The sequence below is a fragment of the Lynx rufus genome, unplaced genomic scaffold (assembly GCF_022079265.1).
Source record: "Lynx rufus isolate CCGP_SWC_20201006 ecotype Redwood Valley unplaced genomic scaffold, mLynRuf1.p SCAF_8, whole genome shotgun sequence".
NCBI classification, from domain to species: Eukaryota; Metazoa; Chordata; class Mammalia; order Carnivora; family Felidae; genus Lynx; species Lynx rufus.
In genome coordinates, this window is record NW_025814896.1 from 104,777,469 (window position 1) to 104,804,975 (window position 27,507).

At 40.7% G+C, this 27,507-nt stretch overlaps 1 protein-coding gene and 1 non-coding gene across 2 annotated transcripts in view; both read left to right on the forward strand.

Moving 5' to 3' along the window:
• The window catches only part of BUB1 (BUB1 mitotic checkpoint serine/threonine kinase), a 52,578-nt gene extending 25,071 nt beyond the window's left edge, over positions 1 to 27,507 (forward strand). Inside the window, exons 16-25 of the mRNA XM_047069665.1 lie at positions 880 to 1,054; positions 9,255 to 9,342; positions 13,397 to 13,635; positions 14,797 to 14,940; positions 23,332 to 23,447; positions 23,766 to 23,927; positions 24,093 to 24,250; positions 24,343 to 24,517; positions 25,079 to 25,185; positions 27,009 to 27,507. Of these exons, the coding sequence (XP_046925621.1) occupies positions 880 to 1,054; positions 9,255 to 9,342; positions 13,397 to 13,635; positions 14,797 to 14,940; positions 23,332 to 23,447; positions 23,766 to 23,927; positions 24,093 to 24,250; positions 24,343 to 24,517; positions 25,079 to 25,185; positions 27,009 to 27,204 (1,560 nt within the window). The 3' untranslated portion in view covers positions 27,205 to 27,507. The remainder of the gene's footprint in view (positions 1 to 879; positions 1,055 to 9,254; positions 9,343 to 13,396; positions 13,636 to 14,796; positions 14,941 to 23,331; positions 23,448 to 23,765; positions 23,928 to 24,092; positions 24,251 to 24,342; positions 24,518 to 25,078; positions 25,186 to 27,008) is intronic.
• Positions 10,909 to 11,048, forward strand: LOC124504484 (small nucleolar RNA SNORA29). Its single transcript, XR_006960457.1, has one exon. It is a non-coding gene; the product is annotated as a small nucleolar RNA SNORA29 (small nucleolar RNA).

Genomic DNA, 27,507 nt, shown 5'->3' on the forward strand with positions numbered 1-27,507 from the left:
TCATATATCCCCTAATAGGATGTAACAAGAAAGGGCGCTTTACCCCTGATATTCTTCCCTGAAATCAATATAACCCCAGTCTAAACATATGAAAGGCCAAATTTAAACCCAAATGGGAGGGACATTGTACACAGCTCCCAACCAGTATTCAAAAGTGTCCATGTGAGAAAGACTGAGACAGACCAATACACTGGCACAGATTAGAGGAGACTATATGCCACATGTGTCCTGGACTGGAGCCTGGAACAGAGAAGGGACATGTGGAAAAATGATGAAATCCAAATAGCATCTATAGGAGTAGTGTTTTTAGAGATGCGCCAGGATTCTATAAGATGCTAACATCAGAGGAAGTTTGACAAAATGCACATGGGAACTCTCTACTATCTTTGTAACTCTTCTATAAATCTAGGCTTTTCAAATTAAAAAATAAATAAAAATTGGAACATAAAACGTGACCCTTGAATGCAGTGCGACTCCACTGGGGTGTGTCCCACTTCTGGGGAGAATGGAACCACAATGTCCTTGACTGTGTTAGCCAGGGGTGACATGTATTCTCTCTTTAATTCCTCATTTTGGGGGGGGGGGGTGCCTGGGCCTCCAACTTCAACTCAGGTCACGATCTCACAGTCCGTGGGTTCAAGCCCCACATTGGGCTCTGTGCTGACAGCTCAGAGCCTGGAGCCCGCTTGGGATTCTATGTCTCCCTGTCTCTCTGCCCCTCCCCAGCTCACACACTGTCTCTGTGTCTCAAAAATAAATACACATTAAAAAAATACTTTAATTTCTCGTTTTTTGAATCTTAAAAAGTATGAGTGTGTTACATTTTGTGGACGAAAGAAGGAGATTGCTGCTTTTTCTTCAGCTCCTCTTTTGTTGCAGGAAGTACCTCACACTGAAGAGTTCTCAGATGATTCAACCGTATGGGGCGTCCGCTGCAACAAAACCCTGGCGCCCAGTCCTAAGAGCCCGGGAGCCTTCACCTCTGCTGCACAGCTCGCATCTACTCCTTTCCACAAGCCACCAGGGGACTCCGTGCACGCTCTGGAAGACAAAGGTGTGTGTGGCACTACGTTAGCATGTTGTCTTCTGCCAGCTTCAGTTCTTGCACAATTAGCTTTCTTCTTGGAAATCCTAAATGGAAGTTGAAAAATTATAAAGAAGAAGCTTCAAGTCCATTTACTGTATTATTACATATATGATTTTTTTCTTTTGGTATATTGTTTTCTTTTTTTTTTTTTTATATGAAATTTATTGACAAATTGGTTTCCATACAACACCCAGTGCTCATCCCAAAAGGTGCCCTCCTCAATACCCATCACCCACCCTCCCCTCCCTCCCACCCCCCAGCAACCCTCAGTTTGTTCTCAGTTTTTAACAGTCTCTTATGCTTTGGCTCTCTCCCACTCTAACCTCTATTTTTTTTTTTTCCTTCCCCTCCCCCATGGGTTCCTGTTAAGTTTCTCAGGATCCACATAAGAGTGAAACCATATGGTATCTGTCTTTCTCTGTATGGCTTATTTCACTTAGCATCACACTCTCCAGTTCCATCCACGTTGCTACAAAAGGCCATATTTCATTTTTTCTCATTGCCATGTAGTATTCCATTGTGTATATATACCACAATTTCTTTATCCATTCATCAGTTGAGGGACATTTAGGCTCTTTCCATAATTTGGCTATTGTTGAGAGTGCTGCTATGAACATTGGGGTACAAGTGCCCCTATGCATCAGTACTCCTGTATCCCTTGGATAAATTCCTAGCAGTGCTATTGCTGGGTCATAGGGTAGGTCTATTTTTAATTTTCTGAGGAACCTCCACACTGCTTTCCAGAGCGGCTGCACCAATTTTGCATTCCCACCAACAGTGCAAGAGGGTTCCCGTTTCTCCACATCCTCTCCAGCATCTATAGTCTCCTGATTTGTTCATTTTGGCCACTCTGACTGGCGTGAGGTGATACCTGAGTGTGGTTTTGATTTGTATTTCCCTGATGAGGAGCGACGCTGAACATCTTTTCATGTGCCTGTTGGCCATCTGGATGTCTTCTTTAGAGAAGTGTCTATTCATGTTTTCTGCCCATTTCTTCACTGGGTTATTTGTTTTTCGGGTGTGGAGTTTGGTGAGCTCTTTATAGATTTTAGATACTAGCCCTTTGTCCGATATGTCATTTGCAAATATCTTTTCCCATTCCGTTGGTTGCCTTTTAGTTTTGTTGGTTGTTTTCCTTTGCTGTGCAGAAGCTTTTTATCTTCATAAGGTCCCAGTAATTCACTTTTGCTTTTAATTCCCTTGCCTTTGGGGATGTGTCGAGTAAGAGATTGCTACGGCTGAGGTCAGAGAGGTCTTTTCCTGCTTTCTCCTCTAAGGTTCTGATGGTTTCCTGTCTCACATTTAGGTCCTTTATCCATTTTGAGTTTATTTTTGTAAATGGTGTGAGAAAGTGGTCTAGTTTCAACCTTCTGCATGTTGCTGTCCAGTTCTCCCAGCACCATTTGTTAAAGAGGCTGTCTTTTTTCCATTGGATGTTCTTTCCTGCTTTGTCAAAGATGAGTTGGCCATACGTTTGTGGGTCTAGTTCTGGGGTTTCTATTCTATTCCATTGGTCTGTGTGTCTGTTTTTGTGCCAATACCATGCTGTCTTGATGATGACAGCTTTGTAGTAGAGGCTAAAGTCTGGGATTGTGATGCCTCCTGCTTTGGTCTTCTTCTTCAAAATTCCTTTGGCTATTCGGGGCCTTTTGTGGTTCCATATGAATTTTAGGATTGCTTGTTCTAATTTCGAGAAGAATGCTGGTGCAATTTTGATTGGGATTGCATTGAATGTGTAGATAGCTTTGGGTAGTATTGACATTTTGACAATATTTATTTTTCCAATCCATGAGCAGGGAATGTCTTTCCATTTCTTTAAATCTTCTTCAATTACCTTCATAAGCTTTCTATAGTTTTCAGCATACAGATCCTTTACATCTTTGGTTAGATTTATTCCTAGGTATTTTATGCTTCTTGGTGCAATTGTGAATGGGATCAGTTTCTTTATTTGTCTTTCTGTTGCTTCATTGTTAGTGTATAAGAATGCAACTGATTTCTGTACATTGATTTTGTATCCTGCAACTTTGCTGAATTCATGTATCAGTTCTAGCAGACTTTTGGTGGAGTCTATCGGATTTTCCATGTATAATATCATGTCATCTGCAAAAAGCGAAAGCTTGACTTCATCTTTGCCAATTTTGATGCCTTTGATTTCCTTTTGTTGTCTGATTGCTGATGCTAGAACTTCCAGCACTATGTTAAACAACAGCAGTGAGAGTGGGCATCCCTGTCGTGTTCCTGATCTCAGGGAAAAAGCTCTCAGTTTTTCCCCGTTGAGGATGATGTTAGCTGTGGGCTTTTCATAAATGGCTTTTATGATCTTTAAGTATGTTCCTTCTATCCCGACTTTCTCAAGGGTGCTGGATTTTGTCAAAGGCCTTTTCTGCATCGATTGACAGGATCATATGGTTCTTCTCTTTTTTTTTGTTAATGTGATGTATCACGTTGATTGATTTGCGAATGTTGAACCAGCCCTGCATCCCAGGAATGAATCCCACTTGATCATGGTGAATAATTCTTTTTATATGCTGTTGAATTCGATTTGCTAGTATCTTATTGAGAATTTTTGCATCCATATTCATCAGGGATATTGGCCTGTAGTTCTCTTTTTTTACTGGGTCTCTGTCTGGTTTAGGAATCAAAGTAATACTGGCTTCATAGAATGAGTCTGGAAGTTTTCCTTCCCTTTCTATTTCTTGGAATAGCTTGAGAAGGATAGGTATTATCTCTGCTTTAAATGTCTGGTAGAACTCCCCTGGGAAGCCATCTGGTCCTGGACTCTTATTTGTTGGGAGATTTTTGATAACCGATTCAATTTCTTCGCTGGCTATGGGTCTGTTCAAGCTTTCTATTTCCTCCTGATTGAGTTTTGGAAGAGTGTGGGTGTTCAGGAATTTGTCCATTTCTTCCAGGTTGTCCAATTTGTTGGCATATAATTTTTCATAGTATTCCCTGATAATTGTTTGTATCTCTGAGGGATTGGTTGTAATAATTCCATTTTCATTCATGATTATATCTATTTGGGTCATCTCCCTTTTCTTTTTGAGAAGCCTGGCTAGAGGTTTGTCAATTTTGTTTATTTTTTCAAAAAACCAACTCTTGGTTTCGTTGATCTGCTCTACAGTTTTTTTAGATTCTATATTGTTTATTTCTGCTCTGATCTTTATTATTTCTCTTCTTCTGCTGGGTTTAGGCTGCCTTTGCTGTTCTGCTTCTATTTCCTTTAGGTGTGCTGTTAGATTTTGTATTTGGGATTTTTCTTGTTTCTTGAGATAGGCCTGGACTGCAATATATTTTCCTCTCAGGACTGCCTTCGCTGTGTCCCAAAGCGTTTGGATTGTGGTATTTTCATTTTCGTTTGTTTCCATATATTTTTTGATTTCTTCTCTAATTGCCTGGTTGACCCACTCATTCGTTAGTAGGGTGTTCTTTAACCTCCATGCTTTTGGAGGTTTTCCAGACTTTTTCCTGTGGTTGATTTCAAGCTTCATAGCATTGTGGTCTGAAAGTATGCATGGTATAATTTCAATTCTGGTAAACTTATGAAGGGCTGTTTTGTGACCCAGTATATGATCTATCCTGGAGAATGTTCCATGTGCACTCGAGAAGAAAGTATATTCTGTTGCTTTGGGATGCAGAGTTCTAAATATATCTGTCAAGTCCATCTGATCCAATGTCTCATTCAGGGCCCTTGTTTCTTTATTGACCGTGTGTCTAGATGATCTATCCATTTCTGTAAGTGGGGTGTTAAAGTCCCCAGCAATTATCACATTCTTATCAATAAGGTTGCTTATGTTTATGAGTAATTGTTTTATATATTTGGGGGCTCCGGTATTCGGCGCATAGACATTTATAATTGTTAGCTCTTCCTGATGGATAGACCCTGTAACTATTATATAATGTCCTTCTTCATCTCTTGTTACAGCCTTTAATTTAAAGTCTAGTTTGTCTGATATAAGTATGGCTACTCCAGCTTTCTTTTGGCTTCCAGTAGCATGATAAATAGTTCTCCATCCCCTCACTCTGAATCTAAAGGTGTCCTCAGGTCTAAAATGAGTCTCTTGGGGCGCCTGGGTGGCGCAGTCGGTTAAGCGTCCGACTTCAGCCAGGTATCGATCTCGCGGTCCGTGAGTTCGAGCCCCGCGTCAGGCTCTGGGCTGATGGCTCAGAGCCTGGAGCCTGTTTCCGATTCTGTGTCTCCCTCTCTCTCTGCCCCTCCCCCGTTCATGCTCCGTCTCTCTCTGTCCCAAAAGTAAACGTTGAAAAAAAAAATTAATAAAAAAAAAAAAAAAAAGAAAAGAAAGAAATAAATAAATAAAAAATAAAAAAAAATAAATAAAATGAGTCTCTTGTAGACAGCAAATAGATGGGTCTTGTTTTTTTATCCATTCTGATACCCTATGTCTTTTGGTTGGCGCATTTAATCCATTTACATTCAGTGTTATTATAGAAAGATACGGGTTTAGAGTCATTGTGATGTCTGTATGTTTTATGCTTGTAGTGATGTCTCTGGTACTTTGTCTCATAGGGTCCCCCTTAGGATCTCTTGTAGGGCTGGTTTAGTGGTGACAAATTCCTTCAGTTTTTGTTTGTTTGGGAAGACCTTTATCTCTCCTTCTATTCTAAATGTCAGACTTGCTGGATAAAGGATTCTCGGCTGCATATTTTTGCTGTCTAGCACCCTGAAAATCTCGTGCCAATTCTTTCTGGCCTGCCAAGTTTCAAAAGAGAGATCAGTCACGAGTCTTATAGGTTTCCCTTTATATGTGAGGGCACGTTTACCCCTTGCTGCTTTCAGAATTTTCTCTTTATCCTTGTATTTTGCCAGTTTCACTATGATATGTCGTGCAGAAGATCGATTCAAGTTACGTCTGAAGGGAGTTCTCTGTGCCTCTTGGATTTCAATGCCTTTTTCCTTCCCCAGTTCAGGGAAGTTCTCAGCTATGATTTCTTCAAGTACCCCTTCAGCACCTTTCCCTCTCTCTTCCTCCTCTGGGATACCAATTATGCGTATATTATTTCTTTTTAGTGTATCACTTAGTTCTCTAATTTTCCCCTCATACTCCTGGATTTTTTTATCTCTCTTTTTCTCAGCTTCCTCTTTTTCCATAACTTTATCTTCTAGTTCACCTATTCTCTCCTCTGCCTCTTCCATCTGAGCCGTGGTGGTTTGCATTTTGTTTTGCATTTCATTTAAAGCGTTTTTCAGCTCCTCGTGACTGTTCCTTAGTCCCTTGATCTCTGTAGCAAGAGATTCTCTGCTGTCCTGTATACTGTTTTCAAGCCCAGCGATTAATTTTATGACTATTATTCTAAATTCACTTTCTGTTATATTATTTAAATCCTTTTTGATCAGCTCATTAGCTGTTGTTATTTCCTGGAGATTCTTCTGAGGGGAATTCTTCCGCTTGGTCATTTTGGATAGTCCCTGGTATGGTGAGGACCTGCAGGGCACTTCCCCTGTGCTGTGGTGTATAACTGGAGTTGGTGGGCGGGGCCGCAGTCAGTCCTGATGTCTGCCCCCAGCCCACCGCTGGGGCCACAGTCAGACTGGTTTGTGCCTTCCCTTCCCCTCTCCTAGGGGCGGGATTCACTGTGGGGTGGCGTGGCCCGTCTGGGCTACTTGCACACTGCCAGGCTTGTGATGCTGGGGATCTGGCGTATTAGCTGGGGTGGGAAGGCAAGGTGCACGGCAGCAGGGGGGGCAGGCTTAGCTCGCTTCTCCTTAGGTGATCCACTTCAGGAGGGGCCCTGTGGCAGCTGGAGGGAGTCAGATCCGCTGCCGGCGGTTTGGCTCCGCAGAAGCACAGAGTTGGGTGTTTGCGCGGAGCGAGGAATTTCCCTGGCTGGAACCGGTTCCCTTTGGGATTTTGGCTGGGGGATGGGTGAGGGAGATGGCGCTGGCGAGCGCCTTTGTTCCCCACCAAACTGAGCTCTATCGTCTGGGGGCTCAGCAGCTCTCCCTCCCTTTGTCCTCCAGCCTTCCCGCTTTCCGAGCAGAGCTGTTAACTTATGACCTCCCAGACGCTAAGTCGTGCTTGCTGTCGGAACACAGTCCGTCAGGCCCCTCCGCTTTTGCAAGCCGGGCTCGGGGGCTCTGCTTGGCTGGCGAGGTATATTGTTTTCTTAAAGTCTGTGCATTTTAGAAATTTAATACCTTAGATTATAGGTGGAACAGGAGGAAAACCTGCATTTGAGGAAAACAAGCATTTGAACATAGATATGCAAAGTCCAACCCATTTGTACAGGATTTAGGTTTATGTTATGCTTACTGCAAACAAAATGACCACTATGGACAGGTCTATTTTAAGAGTAGAAAATAGCAAATTTTAGTCCTTGGTGTATGTCTACAAATTTTACATTAGAGTTATAGCCAAGTGCTACACTCGGGAAAATCAGGTATTTTTTTTTTAATGACCTCACGAGAGTAATAATAAAACTCACAGTCCTTATTTCCCCTAGACATAACACTCCTGTATCAAAGATCTTTATCTGAATTGAACCTTAATATAAGACATTGGCGTTGAGTGCAAATAATTATTACCAACCTATTAAAATTAAATACCAACCAATAAAATACATACAATAAGGTCTGGGACCACTTTACCATTTTGATGACTACGAATTTACTAGCCAAATTCCAATACTGCTGACACCTTAAAAAAAACTTTTTTTTTTTAATGTTTATTTATTTTTGAGAGAGAGAAAGAGCACGAGCCGGGGAGGGAAAGAGAGGGAGACAGAATCCAAAGCAGGCTCTAGGCTCTGAGCTGTCAGCACAGAGCCCAATGCAGGGCTCGAACCCATGAGCTGTGAGATCACGACCTGAGCTGAAGTCGGACGCTTAACCAACTAAGCCACCCAGGTGCCCCACTGATGACACTTTTATTAAAAATAGTAATTATTCCCCAAAGCAATAATGAAAGAACGCTCAAAGAATTGCACTCCACTTCATGGAAGTATATTGCACTATAAAGTCTGAGCCTATAGACCTATACATTTTTAACTAAAGACTAAAAAGTTTCTCTTAGAGTACTAGCTCAGTATGTTACATTTCTTTTCTGGATTTTGAAGGAGAGTTCAGTTGAAACTTGGACAACTGCCAAGTGCCATCACAAGCTTGTCACTTTAATAAAAAAATTTTTCCGGGGCGCCTGGGTGGCGCAGTCGGTTAAGCGTCCGACTTCAGCCAGGTCACGATCTCGCAGTCCGTGAGTTCGAGCCCCGCGTCAGGCTCTGGGCTGATGGCTCGGAGCCTGGAGCCTGTTTCCGATTCTGTGTCTCCCTCTCTCTCTGCCCCTCCCCCGTTCATGCTCTGTCTCTCTCTGTCCCAAAAATAAATAAACGTTGAAAAAAAAATTAAAAAAAAAATTTTTTTCCAAGTGTTTTCCATTTGGGAAAACTACTCAGTAGAGTCTTTCAGAGAGTCAATATTGCCTGTTCTTGTAGTATTTGCACATCAGTTAGATAAATAGAAGCTGGTGTTCTAGTTCTAAAAAGGATTAGCAGCTGTCTGGTGAGGCACTAGCTGATAGTTTAGTCCGGTGTGATACCTGGCTGTATGTAGTCTTAGCGTCATTGGTAGAGGTATACTCCACATTTCTGCCTTCCTAGCTTGTCTTTCCATAGACAGTTTTCATTGGTTTGTTTTTAGTTAAAGGGAGTGATGGTGAGTATTGCCAGGTAGCTTCCAGATACAAACACTCTAAATCAGTTTAACCAACTAAACACTAATGGACTAAATAAAGCAGTTAGACAGAAGGACCCGCAAATCTCCACCCCCACCCCCAGAAGCGTTGCAGCGTTTTTCTCTCCACGTCCTTGTCTTCAGGTTCTCCTGAAGCAGGGTGTGCCCTCCACCATACCGGTAACCTCCGTAGGCTGCTCATCCTGCCCAGAACTGACTTGCCACCTTCCGACCCTTTTCTCTTGAAGGATTGTATGGAGTTGAAATGCTCACAAATGGTAGTGGTGGTAAAAAAAATTTTAGTGATTTTTTTTTTCCCCATTTTTAAACATTATGGAACATTTTACCGTGGAATGCTATTTTGAAATTACAACGAAAGTTGGTATAAGAAGGAATCCTGGACTTTATAACCATATGAGGTCATGTGTGTATGGACACACGCATGCATAACGTCTCTCTCTCATCTTCTCCATATTTCAGAAAACGTGGTAGCAAAACAGTACCCCCATGTGACTCTGGATTCTCGTGAAGAAAACGTGGTGGAACCCTCAAAAGACAGAAAGTTCAGGTACTATGAGGGCACGTGTGCCTCTGTCACCCACTATCACTCTAGCTTTGCTTTTAGGATGTGGTGGAATACCTAATTCCTACCCTTCGAGGCAAACAGAGACTTCATGGGCTCACAGGGATAAGCCAGAAGGTACTCTCTCTCTATGTACCATACGCTGGCCACATCAGGGCAGTGAGAGAAGCAGCTGGGGTAACAGAGAGTCTATGGGAACAGTTCCTGTGACTGACTTCTACTCCTTTGGAGAGCAGAGCCTTACATACTCTGACCAGCGAAAGACCCTGGCGCGTGAAAACTACTGCAGAACCAAGCAAATGCGCATCTCTTTCTTTATATCCGTTCTACTGAGAAAGGCAATAACTTTCTCTCAAGAGGAGTGAGATAGAATGTTTCGGCCTCCTAGGTATTGGTACAAAATGCAGATGCAGCATACGCTAGTGCTTTGCGGAAGTAAAGTTGCACTGTTTTGAATAGTCTGGGAAACGCAACAGATGCTAAGAGTAGCTGCAATTTTCGAGTATTTATTATATTCCCGTATGATGCTGACACTTTTTGTGCACTGTACCCTTTAGTTAATCCTTACAGTAAATTAATTGTAGGAACTATCCTTTTCATCGTTAGAGATGAAGAAACCAGGTCTAGAGAGTTAAAAAAAATAGATGACCTATAGTCCTACAACTTGTGATTGCAGCACTGGAATTTGAACCCATTTCTCTAGTTCCAACAGCCTTGCTTGCTCTCACCACTATGCTGTGCCGCCTCTTGTTATTAAAAACCTCTTCTTAAAGCAAGACTCCGGTAAATAAATTGGACAAAAGACATGAGCAGAATTTACAAAAGAAAGAAAATGAATAAACATGTAGAAAATGGTCAACTCCCTAATAATTAAAAAAAAAAACACGCAAATTAACAGATCTTGCCTTTTAATTTAAAATGCCGCTCGATAGGCCCACCAGCAATCTTCCCACCTGCAACTAAACGTCTGAATCACAAGACTGCCGTAAGCCACCCTTGGCATAACATAGACCTATACAGGACAAAAATCAGTTGCCAGGGTAATAACTGTCTTTGACCCTGTGAGATGATTAAGTTGCAAGGAAACACTTAAGACCGAGGGAACAGAAGTTCCCTGGCTTAGAAGCCTTGTTTCCATGGGTGTTAGTGTGTCAGTGGCTCTTGCAACACTCGATTTAGATTCCAGAGTCCCCACAAGGGACAGGCCTATTACAAGAGTCGTCATATCTGAAGCCTGAAGCTGTGGATTCCCAGCGTATATTCCTAATTCTCTCAGTCTAGAATGCAGTTACCAGTGATGGTTATTTTTTACCATAAGCAGTGTTGACAGTGATAATCTTACGTTTTCAGTTTTCAGGGGAGAAGAGCTAGAAAGTTACCAAAATTCAAATTCTCGTGGAGAAGGGAAAAGGGTTTTATTGATGACTTATGCACCCACAGTAATTGGGTACTCACATAACTTAATAGCAATACATATGCGTTTGGAAGCAACTCTTTCTGTGTACATGGGTACCTCTACTATGTTTTGTTGTAATATAAAATATTGGAAATACTCCCATTTGACTACCACATTTTCTCCCAATAATAGATTTTGGTGGCTATGCTTATGGGATAGATTAAAATTGCCATGATCTGAAGAGGGAGGATTTATTTGTGTCCTCCTTCTATATGAAATGGCTGAACAGAAAATTAACTAAGTAAAATAAAATATTGACAATACTTACTAAAAACCAGGAAAGTATTCTATTCCAGCATACACCCACTGGATTAGGTGGAGTGTGGTGATTCAAATCCATGCTAGGACTGTGGAGAAACCTGGCAGACACGACCTTTCCAAATGATCAAGGTTAATTTCACAAGTGATAGCTCATGGTAGTCATGCAATGAGAAGGGCACTCTACCTCTGGAATATTCTTCCCTAAAACCGATACTCACAGTCTAGTCATGAGGAAAACCTCCAAGAAACCTGAATTGGGGGACACTCTACAAAATACCTGGCCAGTACTCCTAAAAAAGGACAAGGTCTTGGGAGAGTAGGAAACACTAAGAAACTGTCACAGATGAGAAGGGAGTAAGGAGACCTGACAACTGAATACAACACGGTACCCATGATCAGATCCGGGCGCAAATAAAGGGCCCTGTGGAAAAACTGGCGACATCCAAATGAAGTTTGGAGGTTAGTTAATAGTATAACAAATGTTGGTTTATTGGTTTTGACAGGGAAGCCTCTGTAATGTGAAATGATGACAGTAGAGGAAATTAGGTGAGGAGTATTTGGGAATTCTTTATTATCCTTGCAACATTTCTTTAAATCTAAAATTATTCCTATTCCAAAATTAGTTTCTTTTTTTAAAAAATTCATAGTAAGAAAAATGCCTGTCAAGTAAGAATGAAGGGGCACCTGGGTGACTCAGTTGGTTAAGGGTCCGACTCCTGATTTCTGCTCAGGTTATGATCTCACAGTTCGTTAGTTTTGAGCTCCACATTGGGTTCTGCATTGACAGTGCAGAGCCGGTTTGGGATTCTCTCTCTCTCCCTCTCTCTGCCCCTCCCCTGCTCACGTTCTCTCTCTCTCTCCCAAAAGAAATAAATAAACTTAAAAAAAAAAAAAAAATTAAGAGGGGCGCCTGGGTGGCTCAGTTGGTTGAGCGACAGACTTCGGCTCAGGTCATGATCTCACGGTTTGTGGGTTTGAGCCCCACGTCGGGCTCTGTGCTGACGGCTCAGAGCCTGGAGCCTGCTTCGGATTCTGTGTCTCCCCCTCTCTCTGCCCCTCCCCTGCTCATGCTCTCTCTCTTTCTCTCTCTCTCTCTCTCTCTCTCTCTCAATAATAAATAAACGTTAAAAAAATTTTTTTTAATTAAGAATGAAACATGAAGTTGTATGTACAAAGTCCTTTTTCTCAAAATACACATTTTGTAAAAATTTATACATATGTTTGTGCATATGTGGATGTGAAGGTGGAGGAGAATTATGTGTATAAAAATACATACACAGTCAATTCTTATTATTTTCACTGGTTCTTTTGTATAAAGTCACTGCGAACTCTGAATTATCCAACACGGAACCATTTGTTATTCATAGGGGAGATACACAGGTTCCTGTGAGCCTCTGTTCACAACGTTTTGTTTACAGACACCTTATTTAATAAAGATTGTTGATTCGTTAACATTGAACTCAGGCCCACAGCACTATAACTCATACCTGAACAAGGCTTATCCTAACACATATCCTCCGTAAGACACATCATGGCCTTCTTGCATTGAGGCACACTAGACAACACTTTAGCGTTGCACTTGGGGAACATCCTAAACAGCGAAATCACCAACAAAAATTCAGAAAAACACGTTACTAAGTATACCATGCAACGGCACTTGTTTATACTGTGAGACCTGAGACAAGAATGCAGAGCATTGCCTTATTTCACTTCCCCTGGGAACGCATGTGTTGGTGACTAAAACTTTTCACCATTCTGCATGTCTGTAAAAGCACCGTGAGTATTGATTTGGGGTTTGCAAATGAGTTTTAGCATGTAGGTGAATTCACAAATATGGAAGCCATGAATAATACAGATCAACTATATATGTGTATGTGTGTGCGTAAAGAAAGACACTGGTGTTAGGTTGTTGGATTATGGCATTTTCTGTTTGTTTCAATGCTGTGGAAAAAGCCACTTAGGGATAAAGTTAAATAGTCAGTCTTGATAATAGTAGTGATACTTAGATGACAGCTTGGGGAAATAAACCCATCCCTCCCAGTGTTTATCACTGAAGAATATCCAGTGTATTCCCTCACCTATTTATTGAATATATTTCCATGTCTTTGATTTTATTTCTGTTCATATTGTACTAGCTGTATTTGTAAGTATTTGTTTATCTGAAAAAAATGCTTTACTCAACTCTTTGTGAAGCAATTTTAAAATGTCATTCCCAGAATGGAAAGGAAACTGTTCTGTGGGACTTTTTGTGTGATCAAATCCAATAGACTTGTAATCACATGGTGTTTTGTTTCCTCTTGTCTATCCCTTTAACACATTCAGTCCCATTCAAGAGAAAAGCCCAGAACCAGCGTTCCCTACAGATGTATCTTCAGCATCCGTGCTCCGTGTGAGCCAGCCTCCTGCAGACGGTGTGCTAACCAGTGAGGTACAGCAGAGCCTTGAGGCTTGTAAACTCATAGACACTGACCTCGCCATTGCAGAAGATGCATCAGATGCCAATGCTGGGCGCCAAACAGAATGGATGCAGACTAATTCACTTGGGAATGTTGATGTTGCAAGTATGAACACATATTCAGTCCTACTTGTGTCCCTGAATAAGGACAATAGCCTGGTGAAAGCTGTTCCATGAAAGAAGCTCAAAGAACAGGGACTTGAATGTCATTGAGTAGACCACAAGTTCAGACAAAACTTGCATACCGTGTCGGAGTGTGCTACAATGGTAGCATACTTGAAGGGCAACTGAATCTGTTTTAATTTTAGAAAGTATCAAAACAAATACTGTTGAAAGAGGGAGTTAGAATTGGAGGGTCTACTCTGTGCCAGGAATTTAATTTAAGACTGGTATCCCTATTTTACAGAAATGTAAACAGGCTCAGTGCTTAACTCCTTTACCCTGGTTATTCAGAAACAGTCTTGGATAGTCTTGCACAGTGGCTAAGAGCACAGACTCTGAAGACTGACTAGGTTCTAGTCCTAGCTTCTTCTCTTAGGCAGTCACATGATCTTGGCCAAGATCGTTTCAATTCTCTGGCCCTCTTTCCTTTTCTGTAAAGTGGATGTGATGGTTCTACTTCAGAATCTTGTAAGGACCAAGTGAATTACTAAGCATAAAGTACTCAGAACGGTGTCCTACATAGGCTTAGCACTAAGTACATGGTAATCATGCTGGATTAGTCTTTGAAACTACCACTAAAAGCATTTTTATAGCATAAATTAGACAGAAACTTTATTCTTCCCTTTAGAAATTATGTCTCTTTTGTGAACCCAAAGTACATCTCATCCTTGGAAATTGCTCATAGATAATATAAGTATCGAAAGGCATTGTGTTTTGTAGATCCGAGTGGGAAAGCAAGTGAAAGAATATATATCTGAGCATGTTAGGAGTAACTAAGATCCAGGTCTGCCTTTAAGACATAATTATGTTAAAGGCAGAATCTAGCAGTTCTGGGCAAGTGGAGCAGGTGCCCTTGGTGTTCATTTCCTTTGTCACAACTACATACTGATCTGACTTTGTAGATCTAAAATAACAAATCATGAACTATGCAGAACTAGCTATTTTGATATTTGAGAACGGTTATTATTTAAATCAGTGCTCTTTTAATGATGAAGCTTTTGAAAGCTTATTTAATGAATGTCTCCATTTGTTTTATCTATAGTTTCTTTGGGGAAATTCTTGGGTACTGAATTCATTCTCTTTTTTTGTTCCCATTCCTTCTAAGATTTGACTGTTGAGAATCCATGGGATGATAAGTTGATTCTCAAACTTTTATCTGGGCTTTCTAAGCCAGTGAGATCCTATCCAAATACTTATGAATGGCAATGTAAACTTCCAGCCATCAAGCCCAAGACTGAGTTTCAACTGGGTAAGGACTATGTGGGTAACAAACTTTTAAACTCTTGTTTTTGTCTGGGAAGTTTATGGTAACCCATGCATGTGTGATTTCCCTTCTGGTACCACCCCTACACTCCTCCCCCCCCCCCCCCCACTTCAAGTAGTTTTATCTACAGGATAAAGCTGAGGGCATTTTGTTAAGCCAGAACTGTAGGAGTCTGATTGCTGTTGGGACTATAACTTACAGAAGGCAATTTGGCAATATCTATCAAAGTAAAAAATGCATATACTTTTAGACATTCACTTTTAAGAATTTCCGCAGATATGCTTGCATGTGTTCAGAATGACATGTATGCGTGTAAAAACGGCAGATTGGAAACAACACAGGTGTCTATGTGACTGCTAAAGTAAATTATGGGACCTCTATAGGAAAATATGGCTTGCTCTGTACTGATAGGTATGATGTCCAAAATAGGCTGTTAAGTGGAAGGGCCAACCTGTATTATATGCTGCCTTTCATTCCTTAAGAAGGGGGAAGATAATATATTCATATTTGGTACTATTTCCAGAGAACCCTTGAAACATACTCAGAACTAACAAATGGTTAATAGAGTGGATGTGGACAACAGTGGGAGCAAGACTTCTCACAATATACTTCACACACACACACACACACACACACACACACACACACACAGGTTTCCCTGTTAACATCTTGTATTAGTGTGGTATATTTGTTAAGGTTGATGAGCCAGTATTAATAGATTATTATTAACTAAAGTCCATAGTTTACGTTAGGGTTCATTCTTTGTGTTGTACAATCTATGGGCTTTGACAAATGCGTAATGATGTGTATCCATCATTATGGTATCATAAAGAATAGTTTCACTGCCCCCAAAATACCCTGTGCTCCATGTATTCATCATCTCTTCCCTCCACCTGAAACCCTGGCAAACACTAATCTTTTAACTACTGTCTTCATAATTTTGCCTTTTCCAGAATGTCATAGAGTTGTAATCATACTGTATGCAAGCTTTTCAGATTGGCTTCTTTCACTTAGCAGTATGCATTTAAGGTCCCTTGGTCTTCTCATGACTTGACAGTTCTTTCTCTACAATCACTGAGTAATACTCCATTGTGTGAATGTGCCATAATTTATTTATCTATTCACCTACTGAAGGACATCTTGGTTGCTTCCAAGTGTTGGCAATTATGAACAAACCGCTGTAAACACTCATAGGCACTTTTTGTGTGGACATAAGTTTTCAGTTCATTTGGGTAAATACCAATGAGTTGTGATTGCTAGAACAGGTGGTAAGAGTATGTTTACTTCTGTAAGAAACTGCCAGACTGCCTTCAAATGGAGTTTGTACTATTTTGTATTCCCACCAGCAATGAATGAGAGTTCTGTTGCTCCGTATCCTCACCATCATTTGGCGGTGTCAGTAGTTTGGGTTTTGGCCATTCTAATAGATGTGTATTGAAAGGCATTTCATTATTTTTCATTTGCGATTCCCTAATTGTATAATGATGTTGAACATTTTTTCACATGTTTATTTGCCATCTGTATATCTTCTTTGGTGATGTGTATGTTCAGATCTTTTGCCCATTTTTTAAAAATCAGTTGTTCATTTTCTTACTGAGTCTTTTCCCCCATTTTCTTAATTGAGTTTTAAGAGTTGTGTATTTTGGATAACCGTTATCAGATAAGTGTTTTGCAAAGATATTCTCTCAGTCTCTGGCTTGTCTTTTCATTCTATTAACTGTGTCTTGGGCAGAGCAGAAGTTTTTAAATTTTGTCAAGTTTATCAATAGATTTCTTTCATGGATCATGCTTTTGGTACTGTGTCTAAGAGGTCATCAACAAACCCCAAGTCGCCTACCTATTCCCCTGTGTTACCTTCTAGTAATGTTATAGTGTTAATGTTTTACATTTATGTGTATGATTCATTTTGAGTAAACTTTTATGAAAGGTATAAGTTCTATGTCTAGATTCATTTTTGCATGTTGATGTCCAGTTTTTCATCACCATTTATTGAAAAGGCTATCTTTTCTTAATTGAATTGTCTTTGCTCTGTCAGTGATCAGAAGAGTATATTAGTTCGGCTGTGTTTCTGGGCTCTCTCTTTCTTCTATTCCATGATCTATTTGTCCAGACCACACTGCTCTGATTACTGTAGCTTTTATAGGAAGTCTTGATGTTGTGTCAGTCCTCCAAACTGTTCTTCATGTTCACTGTCTGGGCCTTTTCCCTTCCCACATAAACTTTAGAATCGGTATGTCAGTAGCCACAAAATAACTTGCAGGGATTTTGATTGGTATGGCCTTGAATCTCTAGATCAAGTTGGGAAGAAATGACATCTTGACAATCCTATCCATGTATGTGGATATTTCTGTTTATTCGGATCTTCTTTTTTTTTTTTTTAAATCAAAGTTTTATGGTTTTCCTTATATAGATCTTGTACATATTTTGTTAGATTAATACCTAAGTTACTTCGTTTTAGAAGATGCTTAAGTATTATGGGGTTTTTTATTGTAAATTCCACTTACTAATTTCTAGTACATAGGAAAGCAATTGACTTATATGTTAACCTTGTATCCTGCAAACCTTGCTATAATCATGTGTTAGTTACAGGAGATTTTTTTTTTGTTGATTCTTTGGGATTTTCTGGCTAGACAATGCTGTCATCTGTGTACGAGAACTGTTTTATTCCTTCCCCATCCATATACCTTTTATTTCCTTTTCTTGTTTGATTGCATCAGCTGAGACTTCCAGTATAATGTTGAGCAGGAGTGATAAGAGGAGAAATTCTTGTCTTGTTCCTGATCTTAGTGGGAAAACATTTATCTGTTTCTACCATTAAGTATGATGTTAGCAGTAGGTTTTTTGGTAGATGTTCTTTATTAAGTTGAGGAAGTTTCCCACTATTCCTACTTTGCAGAGAGCTGTTAATCATGAATGGGTGTTGTTGATAAACAAACACTTTTCCTGTTTTTATGATAGGATCATGTGATTTTTCTTTTTAGTCTGTTGGTATGATAGATTTATTCATTGATTTTTGAATATCGAACCAGCCTTGTATACCTGGATTAAATCCCACTTGGTCATGGTAAATAATTCTTTTTATACTTTTTTTGGATTTCATTTGCTAATATTTGGTTGAGGATTTTTATATCTATGTTCATAAGAGATACTGTTCTGTAATTTTCTTGTGTTGTAACTGTCTGTTTCTGGTATTAGGGTAATGCTGGCCTCATAGAAGGGATTAGGAAGTATTCTTTCTGCTTCTGTCCTCTGAAAGAGACTAGAGAATTGCTATAATTTCTTCCTTATATGTTTGGTAGATTTCACCAGTGGACCCATCTGGCCCTGGTGCTTTCTGTATAGGAAAGCTGTTAATTATGAATTCAATTTTTTGTCTGTTTCTTCCTGTGTGAAGGAAGAAATTTCATCGAGGTGATCAAATTTGTGGGCACAGAGTTGTTCATAGTATTCCTTTATTAACATTTTTAATTCATGGGATCTTTAGTGATGTCCCCTCTTTCGTTTCTGATATTAGTATTTTATGTCCTTCCCCCTTTTTTTCCTTAGGTAACCTGGTAGGGGCTTATGGGTTTTACTGATCTTTTCAAAGAATCAGTTTTTTGTTTCATTGATATTCTCTGTTGATGTTCTGTTTTCAGTTTCACTGATACCTGCTATAATTACTTTTTTCTTCTGCTTGCTTTGGATTTAATTTTTTCTTTTCTAGTTTCCTAACGGTGGAAACTAAAGTTAATGATTTTAGATCTTTCTTTTTTAACGTACACATTTAATCCTATAAATTGCCCACTAAGCACTGCTTTTGCTGCATCCCACAATTTTAATAAATTGTGTTTCCATTTTCTTTTAATTCAAAATATTTTTAAATTTCTTCTTTGAATTATGTGTTGTCTAATCACCAAGTGTTTTGGGGCTTTCCAGCTCTCTTTCTTTATTGGTTACTAGTTTAATTCCACTGTGGTTGGAGCACCTACTTTGTATGATTTCTTTGTTGTTGTTGTTGTTGTTTTAATTTGGTAAAGGTGTGTTTTACGGCCCAGAATGGTCTGTCTTGGAGAGCGTTCCACGTGAGCTTGGAAAGAATGTATAGTCTGCTGTTGTCAGATGAAGTTTTCCATAAATGTGAATTAGATCCAGTTGATTGGTACTGCTGTTCGAGTCAGTCATGCCCTGACTGATTTTCTGCCTGTTGGATCTGTCGATTACTGAAAGACAGGTGTAGAAATCTCCAACTAGAATAGTGAATTCGTCTGTTGTCCCTGCAGTCCTGTCAATTTTTGCCTCACTATTTTGAGATTCTGTGTCAGACACATACACATTAAGGAGTTATGACGTCTCGGAAAATTGATCCTTTATCATTATCTAATGCCCCTTTTAATGCCTGATCACTTTTCTTACTCTGAAGTCTGCCCTGTATGAAATTAGAATAGCTGCCCCAGCCTTCTGTTTATTAATTAACATGGCATATCTTCCTCCATCCCTTTACTTTAACCCATCTGTGTCTTTATATTTAAGGTGTTTTTCTCATAGACAACATATAACTGGGTCTTGTATTCTTATTGCCTGTCATAGTTTCTGTTTTCATTGGTATATTTTTAGTCTATTGATCTTTAGACAGATTGTTGATAGAGCTGGATTAATATCTACTATGCTTGTTGCTATTTTCTATTCACTGCCCTTGTTCTTTGTTCCCTTTTTTGTCTTCTTCTTTCTGCCTTCTCTGGTTTTATTTGGGTATTTATGTGATTTTGTTTTCTCGGTTAGCATATCAGTTATACTTCATTTTTAGTGGTTGCCCTAGAGTTTGCACTATACATTTAAAACTAACCCAAGTCCACCTTCAATGAACATTATACCAGTTCACAGGTAGTGCCAGGTACTTTATAACAGAATGTTACCAGTTCTTCCCTCCTGTCCCTTAGAACAGTAGTGTCACTCATTTCACTTGTCCTAAGCTGTACTTATTGCACACATTGTAGCAATTACTATTTTGAAGAGTTCCCTGCTAGACCCACTAAGAATAAGAAAAATAAAAGACTTTCTTTTATCTTCATTTACTCCTTTTCCTACACTCTTCTGATCTGAGTTTCTGACGTATTTCCTCTTCCTTCTGTCTGAAAAACTTCTTTTAACATTGCTTGCAAGGCAGGTTTGCTGGTGACACGTTCCTTTAATCATGGTGTAAGCAAGTCTTTATTTCTTCACTTTTGGAGGGATAATGTCACTGGATACAGAATTTTTGATTTGGAGGTTTTTCTTTCAACACTCACTCCACTCTCTTCTTGCTTGTGTGCTCTCCAAAGAGAAGTCCATGTAATTCTCATCCTTGCTGTTCTGTACGTAGATGGTTTTGTCCCTCCGGCTTCTTTCACTATTTCCTCCTTATCTGATTTTCTGCAGTTTGAATACAACTTGTCTAGGTGTAGACTTTTTGGTATTTTTCCTGCCTTGTGTTCTCTGAGATTCCTAGATCCCTAATTTAGTGTCTGTCATTGATTTGGGGAATTTCTCAGCCATTATAACTCTAAATATTTTGTCTCTTCCTCTTTTTCTTCTGCCTGCTAATATTCCCATTACACATCTGTTAGACCTATTGTAATTGTCCCACAATTCTTGAACACTCTATCTTTTAATTTTTTTTTTCTTTGCAAATCACGTTTGGAAGTTTCTGTCGACATACCTGCAAGCTGACTGATTCTTTTCCCAGCCATGTACAGCCTATTGATGAGCCCATCAAAAACAGTCTTTATTTCTGTTATAAGTGGAGTATTTTTTTTTTTATTTCTAGCACTTACTTCCTTTTGATTCCTTCTCAGAGTTTCCATTTGCTTGTATTTCCCATCTGTTCTTGCATATTATCTCTTTTTTTCATTACAACTTAGCATATTAATCACAATTTTTAAACAAAGTTCCTGGTCTTATAATTGCAAAATCTTTGCTGTATGTTTGGCTGGCTCTAATACTTGCCCTGTGTCTCCAAGCTGTGTTTTTGTCTCTTAGTATGCTTGTAATTTTTGTTAGCAGCCAGACCTGATGTACTGGGTAAAAGTACTGAGGTAAAATAGGCCTTTGGTGTAAGATTTATGCTTCTCTGTCTTGAGATGAGGCTGCCTTTACTGTTTGTTGCCACCATAGAGACTAAAGTTCCCATTTGTGTCCTTATTTCTGTCTCCCCTGTTGGCTTTGGGTTTCCCCTGAGGCTTGTTCTTGTTTTTTTTTTTTGTTAATGTTTTGTTTGTTTGTTTTTGAGAGACAGAGACAGACAGACAGAATGTGAGCAGGGGAGGGGCAGAGAGAGAGGGAGACACAAAACTTGAAGTGGGCTTCAGGTTCAGTGCTGTTAGCACTGAGGGCTTGAGTTCACAAATTATTAGATCATGACCTGAGCCGAAGTTGGACCCTGAACCGACTGAGCCACCCAGGCGCCCTGAGACTTGTTCTTAAATAAGGTCTGAGACGTTAGTTGTGCTGTAAACCCCCAGCTACTGGCTCCAGGGGTGCTTTCTGCTCCTGGGCTTATGCTCTGGCAAGCTGTTATTCTCTGTATCCACCAGTGGGGGCAGCAGTATGCCCTGTGACCTCAGTTCTTTAATGGCTCTAACATGAGTTGTCGATTTTTGGTTAGTGTAGCTTTTTCTTTTTTTATTGTGGGGAGTGGAGTGATGACTTCCAAGTTCCTGAAAGTGCCACATTAGAAACTGGAAGTCTGCTCTTGTATATTTGATTTTGAACATGTGGATTTTTTTAAATTACTTTGAAAATCTATTGCAACTTTACCTTGGTAGTCTCTCCTCAAACCAGTAGTAACCCCAGTGTTATAAAAATAGCAAGACCAATCCAATTTGAGGGACATTCTACAATTCACCTGACCAGTACTCCTTGGAAGTGTCATGGTCATCTAAAACCAAAAGTTGGAAAAAAAAAAAAATAAAAAAAAAAAAAATAAAACCAAAAGTTGGAAGCTGTCACAGCCTGTCAGAGGCTGAGGAGATTTGATGTATTTGTCCTGGAACATTAAGGAAACACTAGTGAAATCCGGATAGGCTTGGGCTCAGTAACATACCAGTGTGGGTTCTGTATTTGTAACAAATGTACCATCCTTATTGAAAGTTAACAATAACTGAGCCTGAGTGGCTCAGTCAGTTAAGCGTCCGACTTCGGCTCAGGCCATGGTCTCACAGTTCGTGGGTTTGTGCCCCGTGTTGGGCTCTGTGCTGACAGCTCGGAGCCTGGAGCCTGCTTTGGATTCTGTTTCTCCCTCTCTGTCTGCCCCTCCCTTACTCATGCTTTGTCTCTCAAAAATAAATAAATGTTTAAAAAATGTTTCAAAAAAAAAAAAAAAAGAAAGTTAACAATAGGGGCACCTGGGTGGCTCAGTCAGTTAAGTGTCCAACTTTGGCTCAGGTCATGATCTCGTGGTTTGTGAGTTCAAACCCCACGTCGGGCTCTGTGGTAACAGCTCAGAGCCTGGAGCCTGCTTTGGATTCTGTGTCTCCTCCTCTCTCTGCCCCTCCCCTGCTCATGCTCTGTCTCTCAGTAATAAATAAATGTTAAAAAAAAATACAGAAAAGAAAAGAAAGTTAACAATAGAGGAAACTGGATGCAGAGCAAACAAACTGTACTATCTTTGCAGCTTTTCTGTAAATTGAAAACTATCTAAAATAAAATTTTTACTTTAATAAAAAAATGTTAAGTATTCTATGAGAAATATTGGTACAGTTATACTCTGCGCTTTGTGTCCCAGTGTAAAACACTTGGCGTTTTTCAAAGGTGTACGTAGAGCTTTGTTCAGCACTTTACAGGATCAGCAGTCTTGCCAAGGACGCAGTGCAGGTATCACCCCTTTAAACCTGAGAATAGGGGCGCCTGGGTGGCTCAGTCGGTTGAGCGTCCGACTTCGGCTCAGGTCATGATCTCACGGTCCGTGAGTTCGAGCCCCGCGTCGGGCTCTGTGCTGACACCTCAGAGCCTGGAGCCTGCTTCGGATTCTGTGTCTCCCTCTCTCTCTGACCCTCCCCCCGTTCATGCTCTGTCTCTCTGTCTTAAAAATAAATAAACATTAAAAAAAAAAAAAAAAAAAAAAAAAAAACCTGAGAATATTGGCAAAGAGAGGATGTCTGCCCGCTCCTGCCGTAAAGTGGCAGGCCCGGTGCCCAGCAGTGCTGCCTTTGGTCCCCCCACATGCCATGTAAAAAGGGAGGCTGTTTTGTGGCAGGTGTTTAACTTTTGTTTAATGCAAGGAAAACATTTCCTGAGGGAGCTATATCCATTTTTATGTATGAAGGCAAACAAGCACCAAGAAAATTCTACAAATACACAATTTACCAAAAATGATGTTTTGAACCTTTTTTCCCCACTTTGACACATCTGTCTTCTAAGGTTCTTTGCTGGTCTACGTCGATCACCTTCTTGGAGAAGGGGCCTTTGCCCAAGTCTATGAAGTTACCCATGGAGATATGAACGATGCCAAAAATAAACAGAAGTTCGTTTTAAAGGTAAATAATCTGAGCAGTTTTTTGTGTAGTGTACAAATGAATTTTAGGACTTGAGTTCGTCAGCCCCCTTTTTTCTCTCTCGAGACAACAGTGACTTCGTTTGGTCTGTAGTCCACAATTAAGAAACATAAACTGTCCAGCAAGGATTCGGGATGGCCTTGCCACAAATGACCTCACAGCAGACCCCATGCTTCGGCAACAGTCCGTAGCTTGTCATCACCTTCTACCCCACATCGTTTGTTGGAGTACCCGTTGCTTTCTGGCTGTCATTTTCCAGAATGTGAGACTGGATGTGAATGTCACATACCTGACTTGCAGGTCCAGAAGCCTGCCAACCCCTGGGAATTCTACATCGGGACCCAGCTAATGGAGCGACTAAAGCCAAACACGCGACACATGTTCATCAAATTCTATTCCGCCCACTTATTCCAGAATGGCAGTGTGTTAGTAGGCGATCTCTACAGCTATGGCACGTTGCTGGTGAGTGAATTTGACGTGAACATGATTTGGAAGTACGTTTTTGGCCTGTGCCCTGCTCGTACCTTTTGTGGTTGGAGCTTCTGTCGGAGTGGCAGGTGGGATTGTTTCATTAATCTCATTAATCCTGTGCAACCAATTCGGGATTCCACTCTCTGTTGTTTCTAGAATGCAATCAATCTCTATAAAAATACCCCTGAAAAGGTGATGCCTCAAGCTCTAGTCCTCTCCTTTGCGCTCAGAATGCTCTACATGATCGAACAAGTGCACAGCTGTGAAATTATTCATGGAGACATTAAGCCAGACAATTTCATACTTGGAAGCAGGCAAGTGTTGCACTTTCAATGCAGTTCTGTTTCCCAGCAGCCTTCCATTATTTGTGCTCATGCCGCCTGGCCCTTGTTTGTGTTTAATACAGATTTTTGGAACAGGATGGTGACGATGATGATATATCTGCTGGCTTGGCATTGATTGACCTGGGGCAGAGTATAGATATGAAACTTTTTCCGAAAGGAACTACATTTACAGCAAGGTGTGAAACGTCTGGTTTTCAGTGTATTGAGATGCTCAGCAACAAACCATGGAACTACCAGGTATGGAACTGAAGTGAGAGAGTTGAGAATTGATTCCTTTATCATACTTACTATATTTTACAAATGAACTTGGGGATCTAGTTAGTTTGAGCCGGTCTCATCCTCTCCTGTGCTGGGAGTTAAGACCATGCTCAAGTGTTTTCAGTTGCACACATATTCCATGGCGAGAGGCTTCGGAGGGCAGATGGAGACCAGCCACCAGAGCCGCAGGGGAGGGAGGTGGGAAGACTCCAGGCTGCCCATGTGGAAGACAGGCTGGAGCACTGCGTTTGCCCCTAGACAGAACAGAGGACTTGAGAAGCACACAGTGGCTCAGGGAGAACAGCTTTCCCAGGGGCTGCCTCAAGAGGCGGCGGCCGGGAAGCCTCCAGCAAAGCCCACGCAGGCATTACTCAGCAGGGCATTTCGGTGGGGGGTTGAATAAGCTATTTATTTATTTCTTCCAAAATTACTTAAAAGTAAAAGCCTGTGGTTATCTACTTGCTGCGTAAGTTAGACCTCTTCATGTACTCTTGTGCGCGTGACTATTTTAGTCACACGTGCCTTACGTTTCCTTTGTAGCTTGATTACTTTGGAGTGGCCGCAACAGTGTACTGCATGCTTTTTGGCACTTACATGAAAGTGAAAAACGAAGGAGGAGTTTGGAAGCCCGAAGGTCTTTTTAGGAGGTGAGTATTCGCGTTGGTGCCACAGTGAAAGACCACGCATGGTGGAATGTTGGGTTCCGTCTGGTGGAGAACAGATCTCTGCCGCTGCGTGGAAAAGCCCTGCCTTGGGAGGTGCGGTGAGGCAGCACAGTCCTGGACGCGGGGCCCAGTGAGCAGGGTACAAAGCCCCCGCTGCTGCTGTTCCCGGATCCCAGACAGTGTGGGGCAGCCGATGTCCTCCAGTGAAAGCTCCTGGCCACACGGTCAGCATCCTGTACGCCCTCAGATGTTCCTCTTTACCCTTTAGAGAGACCACCTGGTGTCACTGAGCCTCAAGCTTTTGCTGGTTTTCTCGCGTTTGTAAATGAGAATAATGCCGAGCGTACTTTCCTAAGATGGTTTTTTTTTTTAACTTTTTTTTAATGTTTGTTTATTTTTGAGAGGGAGAGAGACAGAGTGTAAGCAGGGAAAGGGCGGGGGGGGGGGGGGGAGACACAGAAGAGCAGGCTCCAGGCTCTGAGCTCGAACACACGAACTGCAAGATCATGACCTGAGCCCAAGTCGGACGCTTAACCAACTGAGCCATCCAGGCGCCCCTCCTAAGATGTTTCTCATAAGAAGCAAAGGAAATCATGTACGTGGAAGTGCTCTGTAAATTATGAAGTCATATGATGAGGCAGCTGTCTGTCACAGGATAGGCTTTTAGGTCCTATCTCTCTGTGACTGTAGTTTTTGTAAGACTGTTTTCTCATCTATAAAATCATAGCGAAAATTAATGACTAGACTAGAGCTCTTTCTGGGAACATGGATGGCTCTCTTAATAATGTCACGTGAATAAGCTATAATAATGTTCAAGGATTTGGTACGTGCAGGTTCACTATATCAGTTAAACTTCTCTTAACTTTTTTTGAGGTATAAAAACATACGCAGGAAAGGACACTTGCCTTTAGCGTGCAGAAAGTCTAATGGAGTTTCACATGTTCATCTTGAAGAAATTTAAGCTGGGACTCCCCCAGCCCTCCCACCCACACCCACACAGCCCGACCAAAAATACGAAAGCAGTTGGCGGTAATTTTACAAAATGTAGTGCCAGTTTATAAATAAGATTAGATCCAGGCCCTGAAGGAAAACTTATAGCTATGGTTTATTCTGCATAATGAGCCATCAAATTTAGTAAATATTCCTTCTCTCACTCATAATCAAAGGACCAGAGGGTTATTCAGAAGGCTTCTGTCTCTGACCACCAGTGTAGAGAAAAATCTTAACCCTCAGCAGGCCTGATAGTAATGGGCTGAATATTCTGTCTGAAACTCAAATCTAGTTGTATTCTGCTTTTTCCCCAGTGCCTTATCTCCATGCTGTGGGGTTTTCACAGTTAATTTTAATGATCACAGTAGTTGGAACTCTGAATCTGAACTCTATTCTGGGTAGTCCAGCCTGCCTACCTGGTCCCGGCACATACGCAGTTAGGCCCATCAGAACCATTCGGCCAGATTGGCAGATTCTGGGAGTATGGTATATAATGCTAGCCGAAAGCAGATCGATTTTCATAGATAGATAGATAGATAGATAGATAGATAGATAGACCGACCGACGGACAGTTCTTCACTGAAGAGCTATTATTTCTAAGCTACTTAAGTCATTTTTTTGGAGTAAGGTGTGTACATTTAATTAGATCTTCAGTTTCTCTTACCTATAATAGAGTCCAATTCTTGGTGCATTATAATGTGTTTAGATGAAGTTCTATTCAGCCGTCCGAGCATGTAGAAGCCAGAGGCAGGAGTGAGGTGGCCCCACGTGTTGCACACTACATTTTGTCTTGTATCCATGCGTTGTCTCTCCAGGCTTCCTCATCTGGATATGTGGAGTGAATTTTTTCACATCATGTTGAATATTCCAGATTGTCATCATCTTCCATCTTTGGATTTGTTAAGGCAAAAGCTGAGGAAAATATTTCAACAACACTATACAAACAAGATCAAGACCCTGCGTAACAGGCTGATCGTACTGCTCTTAGAATATAAGCGTTCTCGAAAATAAAATACGACGGACATTCCCTAAAAATCACTTTGTAAATGCTCGCGTACTCACTTTGACCCTTGATGTTTTCCACACTTGTTGTTTATGTCAATATTTCTTAAAAATAAAGGCTACAACATATGTCCATGTGACCTAGTCATTACAAATATTTCAACAAAGTATAGCAGGCTGATGGGGCGGGTGGCACTTGAAATGCAAGCCTTCGTGAAAATAAGTTGGATGTGAACATTCCCTGAAGTCACTTTTAATACCAACCTGTTCACTTTAGCCAAAAAGCCAAAAAGCAAGACAGCTTTTTACCAA